Source organism: Barbus barbus (genome assembly GCF_936440315.1).
Source record: "Barbus barbus genome assembly, chromosome: 36".
Taxonomy (NCBI): domain Eukaryota; kingdom Metazoa; phylum Chordata; class Actinopteri; order Cypriniformes; family Cyprinidae; genus Barbus; species Barbus barbus.
Genome location: NC_136714.1, coordinates 15,516,248 through 15,536,063, shown reverse-complemented (window position 1 = coordinate 15,536,063; position 19,816 = coordinate 15,516,248). Strand labels below are relative to the sequence as shown.

Below are 19,816 nucleotides of genomic sequence, written 5' to 3'. Positions count from 1 at the left end.
TGCATGAATGTCACAAAGCATAATGTAAACATTAATAAAGGACAAATGACCAAAGAGATTCACAGTTCTACATAAATACTTCCTGGAATTTGCTGGTGTGCATGTAAAAAAAAAAACTCTCACATACATACATATATATATATATATATATATATACAGAATATACAGTTTAAAGATGCAAAGAAATACGAATAATAATTATTTTGTGAAGTATTGGTCAGATTATGTGATTGTTGCAAATTTCACTATTACAAAAGCAGCAAAAAGACCCGTTTTAATGCAATGCAATTAAATACAGTAGTTCATACATATTATGATTATTTTAATAGTTTTTTCAAGATTTTTTTTATTTTTTACTGCTACCATGTTATTGTTGCAAGTTTACTATTACGAAAGCAGCAAAAATACCTGCTTAGAAATTAAACAAATACAGTGGGAATCCCAAATGACATCCCAAAACAATGCAGTGATGCATAACTGTACAGAATACAATAAACAATATGGGCCTGTTATAAATGGGGTGTATGGACCACCAACCTACTTTAAGACAATGAGAATCAGATTTATTCATCCTGAATCTACTCTGCTTTTATCTGTAATTATTTGCAGAATAATTCTAAGCAATATTAATAAAACATGTGAGAATATGCATGCAAATCCTATTATGCTTAGAGAATTATATATATATAAAAAAAGATCTATCCAGAAAGAAGACAGTAAAAAAGTACACAATGACCAGAGCAACTGAAGAAAGACAGAAAGAGAAAGAGGTCGAGAAGGTATTTATACATACTGTTCTTTGGGGAAGGTGTATGAGGAGATGGGGCCGGGGGGTGTGGGGTACGTGAATACGGCGTTTTGGTTACCGTGCTGAGTGGAGGGATTTTGGGGCAGGAAGGTCAGAGGAGGTTGAATGGGAGGAGAGTGTTGCTCCAGATAATCCTCTTTGTTACACGCCAAACGGTAACTCACGTAGTCGGCTGTGTTTGGGAGCTCATCGTAGAACCTCCCGGGGCTCTGTGGGAACAAAGATACAAGGTCAGATAGAGAGAACGAAGTAGGAAAGAATGAGCGCTCTGCATATTTAATGAGTGCGCTCCGGCACTCGGCTGACACTGTCACCCTGATATTACGCATGCTGGTGCTGACACAATCAAGTTTGGACCTTTTTTCCTATTCAGAATACATAAATGTTTCAAAAGTAGCAAAGTTCAAGGAAGTTATATGGCATTATTGCTAAAACATACTCTGTGATAATTAACTATTAGGGAGAAAGTAACAGCGTGTTTGTTCTCTTCTCCAGTAGGAGGCGTTCTCTGCTCACTATGTCTATGAGGCCAGAGGCAATTCAGGTTTATCATTAAAGCTTCAGTACCTCTTTTCAGGTCGGTAGCCAGACCATGGTGCATTAGTGCATCTTTTCATCTGATAAAATGGCCAGAGCCCTTACTGGTGTTTCTGTGGCTTTACTGAGTGCTCTCTTACCTGGAAGTCATCCGCTGCTTTCTTTTTAGACGAGGAAGGCTTTTTGTGGGCAGGAGAAGAACTATCTCTGCAACAATAGAGAGGGAGAGATAGAGGGTCTTAACTACAACAATGCCATAAAATAACTACAGGCTAGTTTCATTTTGTTTTTTGTCCCAGCAATTTTACTAAAAGCACACCATATCATTGAAAACATTACCTATAAGGTTAGTTATAACTAATATAGTTATATAATTTTAGCTTTGGCATAATTGTTTGTCCAATAAAGTAAAAGACTACAATGAGAATGTTAAAAGTCATAAACAATATTACTTGTATATACATATATTATAACATTATATTTCATATATTTAGAATATTTAATATATCTTCAAATTATATTATTATATTTATTTATGTCTATAATACTAATCATGTAAGACCATAATAATATATACATTATATTAAACACACACATTAAATATTAGTTAAATAACATGTATTTATTAAAATAAATACAAAATATAAAATATAAAAATTAATATGATTAAAATGTATACACTATATATATACATATACACACCGTTTGTAATATTATAAAATAATACATCTATTATACATAAGCACATACAAATAATATGTATTTATTAAAATAAATAAATACAAAATATTAGAAAATATATATACAGACTTTTTATATTGTAAAACATTAAGGCCCGGTTTCACAAACGGGGCTTAGTTTAAGCCAGGACTAGGCCTTAGTTAATATTTAAGCAACATTTATAAAAATGCCTTAGAAGAAAACATTAAGGTGTGCATCTTGACACAGAACAATGACACTGAAATATTTTAAGACATGTCAGAGCAAGATATTTTCAGTTGAGACAGCTCAAATATGTATTTTAGTCTAGGACTAGCTTAAGCCTTGTCTGTGAAACCAGGGGTATGTCATATACACTCACCTAAAGGATTATTAGGAACACCTGTTCAATTTCTCATTAATGCAATTATCTAATCAACCAATCACATGGCAGTTGCTTCAATGCATTTAGGGGTCTGTTCCTGGTCAAGACAATCTCCTGAACTCCAAACTGAATGTCAGAATGGGAAAGAAAGGTGATTTAAGCAATTTTGAGCGTGGCATGGTTGTTGGTGCCAGACGGGCCGGTCTGAGTATTTCACAATCAGCTCAGTTACTGGGATTTTCACGCACAACCATTTCTAGGGTTTACAAAGAATGGTGTGAAAAGGGAAAAACATCCAGTATGCGGCAGTCCTGTGGGCGAAAATGCCTTGTTGATGCTAGAGGTCAGAGGAGAATGGGCCGACTGATTCAAGCTGATAGAAGAGCAACTTTGACTGAAATAACCACTCGTTACAACCGAGGTATGCAGCAGAGCATTTGTGAAGCCACAACACGCACAACCTTGAGGCGGATGGGCTACAACAGCAGAAGACCCCACCGGGTACCACTCATCTCCACTACAAATAGGAAAAAGAGGCTACAATTTGCACGAGCTCACCAAAATTGGACGGTTGAAGACTGGAAAAATGTTGCCTGGTCTGATGAGTCTCGATTTCTGTTGAGACATTCAGATGGTAGAGTTTCAGATGGTAGAGTCAGAATTTGGCATAAACAGAATGAGAACATGGATCCATCATGCCTTGTTACCACTGTGCAGGCTGGTGGTGGTGGTGTAATGGTGTGGGGGATGTTTTCTTGGCACACTTTAGGCCCCTTAGTGCCAATTGGGCATCGTTTAAATGCCACGGCCTACCTGAGCATTGTTTCTGACCATGTCCATCCCTTTATGACCACCATGTACCCATCCTCTGATGGCTACTTCCAGCAGGATAATGCACCATGTCACAAAGCTCGAATCATTTCAAATTGGTTTCTTGAACATGACAATGAGTTCACTGTACTAAAATGGCCCCCACAGTCACCAGATCTCAACCCAATAGAGCATCTTTGGGATGTGGTGGAACGGGAGCTTCGTGCCCTGGATGTGCATCCCACAAATCTCCATCAACTGCAAGATGCTATCCTATCAATATGGGCCAACATTTCTAAAGAATGCTTTCAGCACCTTGTTGAATCAATGCCACGTAGAATTAAGGCAGTTCTGAAGGCGAAAGGGGGTCAAACACAGTATTAGTATGGTGTTCCTAATAATCCTTTAGGTTTACAAGATGGCGCCGCTGTGTTCGGACGCCGTTAGGTTCGCTCCACTGAGAATTTGCTTCTACCTTCCTTTTTACTTAGTTTTACTTTCTCTTTTTACACATCTCACGTCGGCACTGATCACCTACAACATAGAAACACTTTTGGACATTGGAAACCGCTACACCAACCTGTTTCAGGACACTTTATCCACGAATCCTGCGTGGCCTCTGGAGATTCTTCGGAACGCGGAGATAAACAACACCCCCCCCGAGGCGACGGATCAAGAAACACCGCGGGAAGCGCGCTGGAATTCGAGTCAGACTCAGGAAAAGGGCTCACAGTCCTCCTCTCCCAAGCATTCTCCTCGCTAATGTCCAATCCTTGGAGAATAAGATGGACGATCTTAGAGCCAGGATTAGTTTCCAACGGGACATTAGGGACTGTAACATCCTTTGTTTGTCAGAAACGTGGCTTTCGTCCTCGGTCCCGGACACTGCTGTAATGCCGAGTGATAACTTCTCTGTCTTTCGGACGGACAGAACAGCAGAGGCCGGTAAATCCAGGGGTGGAGGAGTATGTTTCATGATCAACAAGAAATGGTGTGACCCCAGGAATATCTCCATTCTGTCGCGTTCCTGCTCGCCTCATCTGGAACATCTTTCCATTATCTGCCGCCCATTTTATCTGCCCCGGGAGTTTTTATCGATCATTGTTACTGCTGTGTACATTCCACCACAGGCGGACACTGGCTTGGCTTTGTCTAAACTTCACGATGTGCTCAGCGGCCACATTAACAAACATCCTGACGCTGCCTTCATCATCGCGGGGGACTTTAACAAAGCCAACCTCAAGCAGGTCATGCCGAACTTTTACCAACATGTATCCTGTCCAACTAGAGGACCAAACACACTGGATCATTGCTACACTCAGTTCAAGGATGCCTACAAAGCCCGCTCACTACCGGCTTTTGGCAAATCGGACCATGCCGCCATCTTTCTAACACCGAGATACAAACAAAGGCTCGTTCAGGAACCTCCGGTGCAGAGAGTAGTGACGCGCTGGTCCTCCCACTCAGAGACTATGCTGCAGGCGGCGCTTGATGACGTCGACTGGGACATGTTCCGGGCGAGTTCTTCTGACGTCAGCGAGTTCACGGATGTAGCATTAAGCTTCGTAAACACGCTAACCGAGCAAGCTACAGAAACAATAACGATAAGGACATTCTCCAATCAGAAACCGTGGGTGGACAGAACAATCCATGCCGCGGTTAACACACGCACCGCCGCTTATAATGAGGCTCTTCTGTCTGGGAATACGAGCGAGTACAAAGCATCGTGCTATGCTCTCCGACGCGCAGTAAGAGCCGCCAAACACAGATACAGAGAGAGAATTGAGTCTCATTTCCAGCTCAACGACTCTCGACGGATGTGGCAGGGACTGAGGACCATCTGTGACTTCGGAAACAAATCCTCCGCGGAGGTGAGAGCAGATCCGTTGCTGGCCGACGAGTTAAACATCTTCTACGGCCGCTTCGATGGCAACGGCGGTGGCGCGTTTCTGCCGACCAGCGCGTCTGGAAGCAACAGGCAGAGCAGCGATGATCCTGTAATCACCGTGTCGGAGGATGAGGTTCGGAGGGCGCTAAAGGGAGTGAACGTCAGGAAAGCAGCCGGACCTGATGGGATAACCGGCCGTGTTCTGAGGTCCTGCGCCGATCAGCTCGCTGGTTTGTTCACTTCTATCTTTAATGAGTCCCTTGCTACCGCCGTGGTTCCCACCTCATTCAAAAAATCCATCATTATCCCTGTGCCAAAGAACAATAAACCCTCTTGCCTGAATGACTATCGCCCAGTTGCCCTCACATCTATAGTCATGAAGGTTTTTGAGAGACTTGTAAAGAGCCACATTTGCTCCTCCATCCCTGATACTCTGGACCCTCTTCAGTTTGCCTATCGCCCAAACAGATCCACGGACGATGCCATTTCTCACGTTCTCCACTCTTCCCTCACACACTTGGATAGCAACAATGGAAATTATGTAAGGCTGCTATTCATTGACTATAGCTCAGCTTTCAACACTATAGTCCCCATCAAGCTGGCATCTAAACTCACAGACCTCGGCCTAAACTCCTCACTCTGTGACTGGATTCAAGACTTCCTCACCGGCAGACCTCAAGTGGTGAAAGTTGGCCAGTTCACCTCAAACTCCATCACTCTGAACACAGGAGCCCCACAGGGCTGTGTCCTGAGTCCCCTGCTCTACTCTCTCTACACGCATGACTGCGTGTCCTCTCACAGCTCCACATCTATTGTCAAATTCGCTGATGATACTGTGGTTCTGGGCCTCATCTCCAACAACGATGAGACCGCATAATTGGACGAGGTAGAGAGACTCACATCATGGTGCCAGGAAAACTGTCTCTCTCTGAATGTGAGCAAAACTAAAGAGCTGATCATGGACTTCAGGAAGAGACAGCAGCAGCCCTACACACCTCTTATGATCAGTGGGACCCCTGTGGAGAGGGTGAGTAGCTTCAAGTACCTCGGTGTAAACATCTCCGAGAACCTGACTTGGACTACACACATCCAAACTCAGGTAAAGAAAGCCAGGCAAAGACTGTACCATCTGCGACAGCTGAGGAAATTCAGGGTCTCACCAGCAATCCTGAAAACTTTCTATTCAGGGACCATAGAAAGTGTATTGACTCAGTGCATCTCAGTGTGGTATGGAAACAGCTCAAATCAGGACTGCAAAGCACTACAGAGAGTTGTGCGCTTAGCTGAGCGCATCTCAGGGTCTGCTCTCCCCTCTCTGCAGGACATCTACCTCAAACGCTGCAAAAATAGAGCTGTCAAAATAATCAAGGACTCAAATCACCCTGGTAACCAGCTATTCACTTTGCTTCCATCTGGTAAGCGCTTCCGTAGCCTGATGGCAAAAACTGAGAGACTTAGGAGGAGCTTCTTCCCCCAGGCAATCAGGCTCCTAAACTCTAACTCTGTGTCATAACATCACTTGACTCCATGTAAATATCACCATATCAATAAGCTATTCATAATTTTTCTCTACCTCATATTGCTGCTATTATATACCCTGTACAACTTTTTTGCACATTATTTTGCACATTCCTCTTAGTACTATTTAAGTCAACAACATACTGACCTGCACATTTATATTTATATTTTTTATCTATCTTTTTATTTTATTCTTTTTATTTTATTTTTTTCTACTTTTCTTCTCTTAATATTTGTATACTTTATAATTGCACTGTCCTTGGAGCGGACCTGACCTACATTTCACTGCTGGTTATACTCTGTATAATTGTGTATGTGACGAATAAAACTCTTGAATCTTGAATCTTAGGTGAGTGTATAAGCACATATATGTATTTTTTTAAATATTAGTTGAAATATATATTTTGAAATTAATATGATTAAATTATATGAAATAAAAATGAAATTCTAAAAATATTACATATAATGTTTTTAATAATTTAGCTAGGAAAATAAGTGAGGTAAGAATAAATGCTTTGTAGACACTTTAGTCACTACTCAGTCCTCAATAATGAAATCTCAGAATTGTATACATATATCCTTGCAAATGTAGCATTTTAATGAGTTGAATACTTACGAGTCATTGTCTGACTCTGCATGTTTGTGCCGCTGCTGTTTGTTGACCAAATATATTGTGCCAGCTATACTGAGGATGATGCCCAATGCAATCACCCATCCAAGGACACCCATCACCCTCTCTGCAGTGCTCAGTGGCTGGGGTTTCTCTGCAGGAAAAATACATGTTGGGCATCTCCTTGCTAATTTCACCATATACAGTACACTATATAACACATCAAGTCATTGACTTAATACTCAGTTGTACTTGTGTATTCAAACCTGACATGCCTCTGAAACATGTTTCCGCTCTAACATTAACGAGAATAGCTCTATTGTATGGCCCTAGTCCTCTTGTTTTGTGTTGATGAGAAAAAAACCCACACATCCGGATCTCATGCCCTTCTTTTGTGCAAACTCCAACAACACCAAACCAACAAATGGGGCTGCCATGGAAGGGATTCATGGGAGGTCACTGTGTACATAAAACAACAATGTAAATGCCAGCTAGAAAAAAGGAGATTTGTCATGTGGTGCTCTAATGGCTGTAAAAGAGATGTTAATGGCATAATGTGTGCACTCGAAACAGACAATACCCAACCTAAAATAAGTGACCGACACCACAAAGAATGTCCTGATCAGATAAGCCCAAATGTACCACTTGAATTGCTCTGTTTGGAAAAATGTGCTTATTCATTTATTGATTCTGATATATTTGAAGCAAAACATTATTCATAATCAGACGAAGAAGACACTATAGGTACACTTTTATCTTCACTATCTTAACTGAATTGATTTATACAATTTTTATGTCAGCAGAGAATTCACAAGACTTATTAACACTTGTGATTTTACAATAAATACAAATTACAGGATTACAGCAAAAACAAACACTGTATATCTGAATATGTTCTTGGCAGCATAATGAGGTTCAAAGGACACAAAAACACATCAAGAGTTTCCTGAATTATTTAAGCAATGTTAACAAATTTATGTTACTGAACCAATAGGGCAATTTCTAACATTATGGTGAAAATTACCTCTTTGCTGCTTTCTAGAAGAAATTTACAAATGAAAAAAAAAAAACACTCATAAATCTTTCCAATTAGCACAAAACACATTCTATTAGAAATTTTACAGCACATCATATGGAAGTACAGTACATTAGCTGAAGACCACCTGCAAAAGACCATGTAACATTCAACCAGTTTGTTCCTCGGTGTCATAAAAATGAAATAATTTAGCATTTCAAAGCACTTTTATAGTACAATGTTTTCATAACATCTTAAATAACCTCAAATACAAAACAAGAACTCATATTGTAGACTGCAGCCACTGAGACATGCATTGACTCTTAAAAAGCTACAGCCATATTTTAATTGTGTGATTGTTTATATACACGTTTATGTTCTTTATAGGTGGTATTTGACTACTGCAGTGCAGTTTATTGTACTGTATTATGGAACCTGTGACCTACAGCAGCCAGAAATTCAATATTCTGTTTCAATTAACAAAAAACACAATATCTGACAAAACAAGGCAATGTTTCCATGAATCATGCACAAAATTATATGCACAGTGTAAGACTTTCACAATAGGTTATAGTGAAGTTTCAACTGCTCTTAAGTAAACACTATCCCGAGGCGAAAATTCTTTCTCAATACAACGGCACTGTCGAGACATGTATTCTCTTCCAAACAAATGTCTAGTTTATGTTAGAGATAAGTTAACGCTGTTACAAAACCTGAATCATCATCCTAAACGTAATGGAAAATAACTGATTTAGGATGCCATCATAGAAACTCTCTGTCCTACGTAAATTGTGCTCTATACTAAGGAACACAAATCACAATCGATTTCAATAGAAGTTAGCATGTTGCTAGGAGAACAGCACAAACACTCCACACAGAACACAACACATAAATGATTTCAATACAGTCTGAAGTTAGCATGTTGCTAAGCTAATAACATTGTAACAAAACCTTTTGATTCAACATCCTAAACAACATTGAAAGTAACCAATTTAGGTACAAATTAAGTGTGTCACATAAAAAGCACTCTACACGGTTGAACACAATTTACAACCAATTCCAATACAGTTTGAAATTAGTATGTTGCTAGGCTAACAGCACTATTCGAAAACCCTGTGAGCCAGCATCCTAAACAACACTGAAAATGACCGATTTACAAGGCCAACATCGGCAGAAACACTGTGCGTCACGTGGTTTAGTAAAAGTGTAGTAGGCTAACCATGTTTTTGGTTTTTTTGGGTGTAGCCTATTGATTACTATTTGTACAACCACAGTTTTACTACAAATACCAACTTTTAAACTGCGGTTAAAACCATGGTTAATTTTCGTAAGGGGTCAGAAAGAACACAAATCACTATCAATTTCACTATCAAGTTAGCCTGTTGCTAAGCTCAAAGCTCACATTGGTAAAATAATAAATTTAAATATCGCTATTTTTAAGAATAAGAAATATAACTTAGAACTGCATAATAAAACTCATATTCATCTCATTCTATGTGAGAGATTGTAATGCGGATTTAGAATTTGTCTAAAATTAGGCATTTCAAGAGGCAGCATAATTATGCAAATATCTATGCATAATTACGATGACTGCTGTAAACAGCTCGCTAGATTTTGAAACAGAGAAATTTTATCAGGCAAAGGCAACAACATGACCATTCATTGGTCAATCTCCAAACATCCATCATCAGTTTGGATTTTCATGTCAACAATGTCCTCTGTGAATTGAATCCATTGTGAGTTTGGATCCCAAAGCCTGCTTCAAAAGGAAGAAGATGACAAGGAACAAGAAGATGCTGAGAAGCCCATGCTGAGAAGCTCAAAGTTTTGAGTCCTACACATACCACTCTTCTTTAGAGATGACAGAGCCGTCCATCTGAGGAATCATGTCCACTGAGACCTCCACCTCAGATCCATAATCATAAATGTAAGTCTGCTCACTATGTCCGCATCTCTCATGGTCCTCGATCAGTCCCATGTGGTAGGCCTTCATCCTGCTGTCATGGCAGTTGTGGAACTCCTGAACACTTCTTCCTAAGATACTGGAGCTTCTGTAAATTTCCAGCTTCTTCTCTTCATCTGAGTCTTCGGAGAAGGTCAGACTGTGAGGCAATGAGGGGTGTGACGGCACGTTGCCAGCCTTGCTGTAACTATTTCCAAGGATTTGCTTCTTGGTACTGTAATCTCCTTTAAACATGCATCTCCGGCGATATAAAAACACTACCAGGAGCGTAATGGCGGCCAACAGCACTGTGCCACAAACAACAGCTCCACCAATGATGGCAAAAGCTTGCTGTGGCTCCTGAGACACCTCGTGTGGATAGCTAGGGGATTCTGGGTAAGGAAAGAGATCACCTCAATTAAGTATAACCAAATGTGGAATGGAGTTGTTAAAGACCTTGTGCACTGTTTTCTTTCCTGTTTTGCATATTTCCTTTTAAAACAGGAAGTGGGGTCATACCAAAAGCCTTGCATATTTACTTTAAACAAGCCATAGACTGTTAGACAACCATTAAAAAGTTTGGGGATGGAAAGATATTTTATAATTTTAAGGGGAAAAAAATCTATTGTGCTCGCCAAGGCTGCATTTATTTGATAAAAAAAATACATTAAAAACAGTAATATTTTGAAATATTATTATAATTTAAAATAACTGTTTTCTATTTTAATATTGTAATATCTAATTTATTCTTGTAATGACAAAGCTGAATTTTCAGCAGCCATTACTCCAGTCTTCAGTATCACATGATCCTTCAGAAATCTTTCTAATATGCTGATTTGGTACTTAAGAAACATTTCTTATAATTATCAATGTTGAAAATGGTTGTGTTGCTTAATATTTTTGACAATTTGTGACACTTTTTTTTTTTTAAAGTGGAAAGCATTATTTCAAATATAATTTTTTTGCAACATTATATAAGTCTTTACTGTAACTGGTGATCAATTTAATCTCGATAAATAAAAGTATTCATTTCTTTTAAACAAAACAAAACAACATAAAATAAAATAAAAACTCACAGGACCCAAACTTTTGAATGGCAAATGTACTAAAAGCTAAAATACAATGTAATCAACTTTTAGGAGTACACTAGCATAATGGACAATGACTAAAAGCCACAGAGCTTTTAGTCATTGTCAGAGCATTTTGATTTCACAAGGTCTTTAAAAGAGCAACATAGGTAGAAAGAGGAAGTTGGGCTAGGCAAGACTTTATTTCTTTGTATTTCTTCCCCATGGAATAAATTCCCAGGTGCCATCACTACGCCAAAGAGATTGAAAAGAGAACCACACATACATGTACACACAAGTAAATGTAAGCATGCAGTTTCTATAGACCACACCTTATGCTCGCAGCATGCAAGCAGAAAAATATGACTCAAGAGATCTTCATAGACAAAGGTTTATTCAGGAGCCACATACAGAAAACTTGCAGCCACATGCAAAGTGCTGCGCCAGCAAGCAAGTTAATCAAAGCAAAACACCTGAGGGCTGAAGAAAAAAAATAAAGGCAAGGAGAGCGAGCATCCACATTTCAGTCAGTGAACGTCTACATTGTTTATTGACAAAACAATGGCATGATCATGCTTTTTAGGTGATGTTTCAGAGGCAGTCGAGAGTAAGTTTAGGGCAAAATATAAAACATTTGCATGCATATCCACATGAACTGAAGCAGTTAAACCACATGCTTTCACAGTCGAGTAGGAAGTGTAAACAACACACCTGTGACAATAACCTCAACGGATGCAGAGCCTGTCCCAATGCTGTTGCTGGAGTCACAGATGTATGTGCCTGCGATGTCATAGGTTATAGGACCTTTAAAGATCAGCACATCGTCACGAAGCTCTGCTGTACTCGGCATAGTTCCATTCAAGCTAGAGAGAGAAAGACTCATCAGGTCGTGCATGAGAATTCACTGAAGTTAAAACTGAAAGAACTGTAACTGAAAGAAGCGTAAATGTTTTCAATGTGACAGATAGGTGCTCTGGAATTAATATTGAAAAGTTAAATTACATATGTATCAGACTCTAATTTTTCATGGAAAATAATTTTGGCTTGACCCTCAATAACGGATTAACGGTCTATGGTAACGCACCTACAATGGAAGTCTATGGGCCAAGGCATTGTACCAGGATAAACGTTCAAAAACACATATGTATAGCCAGAAAGTATAGCCATTAGACTTGAAGAATCAGGATAAGCAGATCTAACAAAAATATGAGACGCCAATGCCTTGCCCCATGGACCTCCATTTTAAGTGCATTGCAAACAAAGCTAAAATTATTTACTGTGGTAAACGACACATTTCTTTGGCACTGATATAATATAGTATTCAGTAGTTTAGGTTCTGATATATTTTAAGCTCATCATACATTTCAATGTATTTTAACTGAGCATAAATAAAAATTACATACTAGCTCCACTGTAACAATGAGATGGGTGGGTTGGCATCAGCCAAGCAGGTGAGCTGAACATTTTCTCTGTTCAAATACCAGTTCCCATCGAAGCCCTCTATTATCACCTCTGGTTCATCTGTAAAGAAAAGAGAGCATAAATGTATTCCATAACTTTTAATTTTTTTATTTCTTTAAATGGATATTTAATAAAATTGATTTTAACAGTAAAGAAAATTTAGAATAAAATTATTTTAATAGAGGACCCATGATGATATATTTTAAAATACATTTTAAACAAAGTTAAACTGCAATTACTTTTAGCTAAAATGAAAAAAACAACAACAACATTATAGTATAATAAGTAGTTTTAATAAGTACTGCTATTGAAATTAAATAATGAAATAAATAATTACAAAATAATATAAAATTTAAAGCGACTTGTAATAAATAAAAAATATGCTGGATCAAAAGTTTGGGATTAGTAAGATTTCTAAACGTTTTGAAAGAAGTCTCTTTCAAAAATATTGTATTTAAAGTAACTGTTTTCTATTTAAATACATTTTAAAATGTAATTGATTCCTGTGATGACAAAGCTGAATTTTCAGCAGCCAGTCTTCAGTGTCACATGATCCTTCAGAAATCATTCTAATATGCTGATTTGATGCTCAAAAAAAAAAATCTTATTTTTATCAATGTTGAAATCAGTTGTGCTGCTTAATATTTTTATGGAACCCGAGAGATTTTTTTCATAATTTATTTATGAATAGAAAGTTCAAAAGAACAACATTTATTTGAAATATAATTTTTTTGGAACAACGTAGATTAATTTAATGCATCCCTGCTGAATAAGTATTATTTTTTTAATCTTACTGACCCCACACTTTTGAGCAGTAATATATAGCTGGTTTCTTACACTGAATGTTGAGCGTTACACTGTCTGTGTATTGTTCGTCCTTATATGTGGAGATGCAGGTGAGCAGCTGTTGGTGAATTTCTCGACTGGGGACCACCAAGTAATCACTGCGCACTGTGACAGTCCCATCAGGGTTGCGTATCTCCTGGGTGTTGGATTCTCCATTTAAATCGGTTTCCCATGTGATCACACTGGGTGGCTTCCCATTGGCAGAAACGCACGTGGCAACAGTCATCTTCAGATCTTTGGTTCCCGCCACTATGGAGGGTGTGGAAAGACTCATCTGGATCATAGGGCGAGCTACAGGACAAATACATAGGCTTAGAACACTGGGATATTTCATGCACTGCAGACAACCACTGGATTACTGTAATATTCTGTGCCATGTTATGTTTTGCAAGCTTTTCAGCTTATTGGTGTTTTTTTTTCATTAAGAACTGCAATGTGCTATATAATAATCAGTTTTCATGGAAAACATTTTGAAAAGACAAAGGCCTCTCAACTTAGAAAATTATGCAATATACACAGAAATTATTCTTTTGTGAAATTAAAAGTTTTACTTATTTCATAAAAAAATAAAATAAATCTCAGTTTACGTGATGTTAGCACTATAAAAAAATCTAGCAAAATCCACTACAGCACAATCTTAGCTCCAAATGCTGTTACACACCACAGCGGGTAACCATAAGCACTGCAACAGTAAATGCTTTTACGCTGCTCAGGTACTGAGAGTAATGTGATGATGGTGAGTTTTAAATTAATCACTAAAGCTTAATCACCAAAGCTTTACTGGTTTTATGTAAATAAGATATCTCTTAAACTGTCCAAATCTGACAGGTCTTAAAAGGACCTTGAATTTGCTCAATGTTAAAGGAATAGTTTACCCAGAAATGAAAATCGGCTGACATTTTACTCACCCTCAGACCCTCCAAGATGTAGATGAGTTTGTTTCTTCATCAGAACAGATTTGAAGAAATTTTGCATTACATCCTGCTCACCAATGGATCATTTGCAGTGAATGGGTGCCATCAGAATGAGAGTCCAAACAGCAGATAAAAACCTCACAATAATCCACAAGTAATTCACACAACTCCAATTGTTAATTGATTGAATGTGGATTATTTATGGATTATTGTGATGCTTTATCAATTGTTTGAACTCTCATTCTGATGGCACCCACTCACTGCTAATGATCCAATGATGAGCAAGTAATGCTAAAATTCCCTTTTCGTCTGTTCCAATGAAGAAACAAACATCCTGGATGGCCTGAGAATGACTAAAGTTTAAGAACATTTTCATTTTTGGGTAAGCTATACCTTTAAATCTTTACTAGCCCAATGAAATTGAAGTTCTTCAGCTTTTAAATATCATCCAAAGTCATATGTTTAAATGCATTGTTCGTGGTATTGGTGGTCAGCTTTACAGTTGGTATTAGGAGAACAGCAGCATTACATACCATAAACAGTGAGATTAACCATGTTCTCCCTGTTGCCAGCTGGGAAGGTTGTGTACTCGCAGATGTAGGTAGATTCATCCGACAGTTTAAGTTTGTTGAAGACTATGGTGGTGTCCTCCAGGGAAGGTGTGCGCTGGCGGACGGTGGGGTTCTTGAAGCGCACACGTTCTTTGAAGGGGCTCAGTACTGACACCCCCAGGGCTGGATTGGCGATGGCGACGTTCTGCTTAGTGCCATTGACCAGCTTCTGCCAGGTGACCTGTGAGATTTTTACAGGTGGGTTGCTGTTGACAAACTGACAGCGTAGCTCTACCTGTGAGCCCACAAATCCTGACTTACTGCTGTCCATCTGGACCATCTGACCATGAACACCTGGAAATAAAAAGATTAACAGTTATTTCTCACAACATGTGGATGAACTGTAAAGATATCTAGTGTCAAATCAAACAAACAACAGAACAATTTTTTTATTTATTTGGTAACACTTTACTTAAAGCCTTTGTGTATAATTCATTATAAAGCGTTATTAGACACTATATTAGACATTATAATTATTCATAATGTGCATTGTAATACATGATATCTTGTCATAAATAATTATAACCAAATTTAAAATGCATAGTGTTACATTGAATTGATAAGTGTCACGAATCTGGTTCGTGGCCTTCCGTCTGACTGCCACAAGAGGTCGCCTCTCCATCATATTGACTCTCACACCACACATCACACTGGACTGCATTTCCCATCATCCATTGCACTGATGACACACACACAGCTTACTGCACTGATTGCACAGACACAGCTGAATGCACTGATCACGCAGCCATTTTACGATCACACGCTCACACCTGAGAATTATCACACAATCACACGCCCTACTTAAAACATGGACTTCCTTTCACAGATTGCCGAGTATTGTCTAGTACTGTAAAAAAGGCCAAGATTAGGTACATATTTATTTGTCTTAGTTTCCTTTAAGGCAAGCTGAAGTTGACGCATCAGTCTCAGCACTCGTTCAGCGAGCCAATCAGCGCTCCGAACAAGACACGCAGGTCAGCTCCCCCGCCCATTAAGCAGAGTTAGACTGATCGGGAAAGCATACTGAGGCAAGCTGTACTGTAGCGATCGTAGCACTTTATCTTGCTAAAGTTGTGTGCGTGCCTAGAAAGTAAGCAGCCGCCTGTTGATGCATTGTTCTTTAAATGTTTATGCGCATTTACCCTGCTAAGTTAGTGTATGTGACTGACGAATCCGAAGTAGCTTGTAAAGATGTTTGTGTATACGTCTACGTACTAGTTAAATCACATATATCAGTGTTATGTTCAGAAGACATAATCTATGTATCCTCTATCCATCATATGGTTTGTTTGATATATATATATATATATATCTATATCGCTCATTTTTAAGAGTTAAAGTACGCGCTAGACGCATGCGCACTAATGCGCTAGACAGAGCGACTCCATCTCTGTCCTTCGTGCTGAGAGGTGTCAGATTTCTACTGTTCAGTATTAGTAATTTCTCTCAGCACTTTCTCATCTATAATGGCACATTTGTTCTCCTATTTTCACTGTATTAATCATTGTGTTTAACATATTCATTGTGGAAATTACTGTTATTATATCTTACTCATATTCTTTTATTGTTATTTGTATTCTTATATTTTTATTTGTAGGAAACCACACACACATGCAGATCTTGTGGTGACAATAAATGGGTTAATCCCGCATAAGTCTTTAACCGGACGCTTCGTTTGTGGGTCTGTTACCAACCGGCAAATTCACTTTAAAGGAGAAGAGCTACCAGTAGCCACTCATTTTTACATGGTCCTTCGAGCCGGATGGCCCAGACTTACTACGGAGAGATGTCACAGCATGAAGAGGATGAGCCGGTCGTGCGTGTCAGGAGGAAGACAGCCCTCCCTGCACGATATGAAGAGTATGACCTCAGTGGTTTCACTCTCCCAAGGCTGTACCCCGAACCCATGTCATCACATCTTCAATTTCATCCTACAGTGCCTTCCAGCCCAGAGCCAGATGAGAGTGCAGCTGGCATCACTCATTCACCACCACTACTCAAAGAGCCTGACAGTCTTCAGCGGTGGTCCGACGTTGAGTCATGTGACTCTGAGTCAATCATCCTCAAGCGTGAGAATAGGAATCTACGCCTTGCTCAAGACAGTCTGTTACACACCCTGCAGGCGATGCAACAAGAAAGGGACATGTTTCAACAGGCTACAGACCAGTATTCACAAGAACTTCTTCAGCTCAAACGACAAATGCAGCAGCTACAGATCCAAATGGAGCAGCGACAGCCTGCAGCACAGTCTTCACCTCTCGTCGCCCTCACGCGACCTGTACCTGCACCACGCAGTTTGCCTAGAACACGACAGGGTGATAGGAGCTTCACATCAGTGTCAGCCCCACGACCCAGGTCTCTTGAGTCAGATCAGCCTGAGCACAGTTCCGAGGCTCCAGCAGCAGCACCCAGAGCAAAGCTGCACTCCCCCCATCACACATCACATACCGAAAATGTCAAGTGGGATGCATCAAGGGAGGAAAGAACCTATTACTCCAGAGCTGAGACACCTGACAGGCCGAGTCGTACATCATATGAGCCAGAGTCAGCAGTCCCTCCATCCTTCGAGTCTGCCCGACGCTCTCACCTGCCATGCAGAGCATCCAGTCCGGTTCCACCCGAGCTAGAGACAATGTACTGAGGTCCAACCCCTACAATTCCAGACTTCGTACATCCAAACCCTAGAGAATTCTCACGGCTCAAGATAGCCCTGGAAAATATTCTCCCAGCTACAGCCACGGAGAGATTCAAGTTCCAGATACTGACTGATCACCTCAAACTAGAGGAAGCCATGCTTATTGCCGATTCTTACAGTCATTCACCACAACCCTTCACCAAGACCATGGCAGCATTGGATCAGCAATACGGGCAGCCTCATCAGCTCGCGCTGCAACGCATAGCAGAGCTTATGGATGGTCCAAACATAGCCAGTGGGGACATTAAAGCTTTCCGACTCTTCGCCCTCAAGGTTCGTTCTCTCGTAGGCATGCTAGAGCAACTGGGAAGGAAGGGCACCTTTGAGCTGCAGTGTGGCTCTCATGTCTCCCGACTTTTAGGAAAGCTGCCGCACGACCTCAGATCAAGTTTCAGGCGCTTTGCACATCCTCATCAAGTGCCTATTCCCACTCTTCTTGATCTGTCAGAGTGGCTAGAGTATGAAATTCAAGTGCAGGAGGATACATCAAGGTTTGTAGGGGCCAGTCGTCGCGGATATCCAGCACGAACACGAGAAGTGATCAGAGACCCCAAGCCAGCTGCAAAAAGTGCCACCATCCTGTTCGGAACACAGAAAGCGCCTTCTCCGACAAAGATGACACCTACAGCCAACAAACCTCCTTTAACTCCTTACTGCCCTTACTGTGACCACCATAAACACTCCCTCAACAATTGTAACAATTTTAAGCAGCTCACCGTTGACCAGAAAAGAAACTGGATCAAGGACTGCAACAGATGTTGTCGCTGCGGGAGGAATCATGAAGTTTCGGAGTGCAATCTAAGAATGCGCTGTAAACAGTGTAATAGACGCCACTTACTGGTCCTTCATGATATCAACCTCAGGAGTGTGGACATCTCTAAGTCTCCCCCAGAGGAAGGTACTTCTGCTAATGCCTGCCTCCTCAACACTATGAACGAGATACTTCTCATTCGCAAGCCCCCTGCCAGCCGAAAGGTTCTTCTGAAGATCGTCAAGGTGATCCTCCGAAACGGGGCACACAAGATGAAAGCGTATGCCATTTTAGATGATGGTTCAGAGAGGACCATCCTTCTGCACAATGCTGCCCAACAGCTGGGTCTAAAGGGTCAGCCAGAAGATCTTCCACTCCGCACTGTCAGGCAGGAATTACAAATGCTCACTGGTGCAGCCGTGTCGTTCCACATCTCCCCAATGTCTCAGCCCAGCAAGCTGTACCGCATAAAGGATGCATTCACGGCCCAGCAACTGAGTCTTTCTGAGCATACACATCCTGTTAAAACTTTGAGAGCAAAATATCACCATCTCCACGGGCTTCCTTTGAGAAATTTAGAGGCAGTTTGTCCTGTCCTGCTTATTGGATCAGACTACCCCCACCTCATTACAGCAGTGGAACCAATCCGCCTCGGCCCACCAGGGGGACCAGCAGCCATCAAGACTCGCCTTGGCTGGACTTTGCAGGGCCCTGTACAGCACCTGCAACATGAAGTCCTTGGACAACAGTGTCTTTTCACCTCAACGTCACCCCCAGAAACTGATCTTCTCAAACAAGTTGAGAGACTTTGGCAGATAGACGTGCTCCCCTGGCAAAGTGAAAAGATGAGCACAAGATCCAGGCAAGACCAGGAGGCAGTGAAAATGCTGGAGAGCAAGACAGTGAGAGTAGAGGTGGAGGGTGTTAAGCGCTATGCAACCCCACTTTTGCGCGTTAAGCACATGCCTGACCTCAAGGCCCCCCAAAATGCTGTTCTTCCTCAGCTGAGAGCCATAGAGAGAAGGCTAGCTAAAGATCCAAAGCAAGCAGCTGCCTACACAGTAGAGATCCAGAAACTGGAGCAGGCAGGCTATGCAGTCAAGGTGGAACCAAATACTGAAACATGCCCATCCAACACCTGGTACATTCCCCATCATCTGGTCCAACACAACGGGAAGAACAGGGTTGTGTTTAACTGCTCGTTTCAATATCAGGGACAAAACCTCAATGAGCTCTTGCTCCCTGGACCTGTACTAGGT

At 40.5% G+C, this 19,816-nt stretch overlaps 1 protein-coding gene across 2 annotated transcripts in view; it reads right to left on the bottom strand.

Annotated features, from left to right (window-relative positions):
• Positions 1 to 355: 355 nt before the first annotated feature.
• The window catches only part of LOC306855561 (nectin 1a), a 36,607-nt gene continuing 17,146 nt past the window's right edge, over positions 356 to 19,816 (bottom strand). The window contains exons 2-8 of one of the 2 annotated variants that reach the window (XM_079394325.1): positions 15,034 to 15,405; positions 13,578 to 13,877; positions 12,683 to 12,800; positions 11,991 to 12,142; positions 7,262 to 7,409; positions 1,486 to 1,552; positions 356 to 1,017 (exon numbers count right to left, since the gene is read on the bottom strand). In XM_079394325.1, the coding sequence (XP_079250451.1) occupies positions 784 to 1,017; positions 1,486 to 1,552; positions 7,262 to 7,409; positions 11,991 to 12,142; positions 12,683 to 12,800; positions 13,578 to 13,877; positions 15,034 to 15,405 (1,391 nt within the window). In that variant the 3' untranslated portion in view covers positions 356 to 783. Of the gene's footprint in view, positions 1,018 to 1,485; positions 1,553 to 7,261; positions 7,410 to 7,872; positions 10,605 to 11,990; positions 12,143 to 12,682; positions 12,801 to 13,577; positions 13,878 to 15,033; positions 15,406 to 19,816 lie in introns of those variants that run through there. The other variant, XM_079394324.1, reaches the window with a different exon arrangement.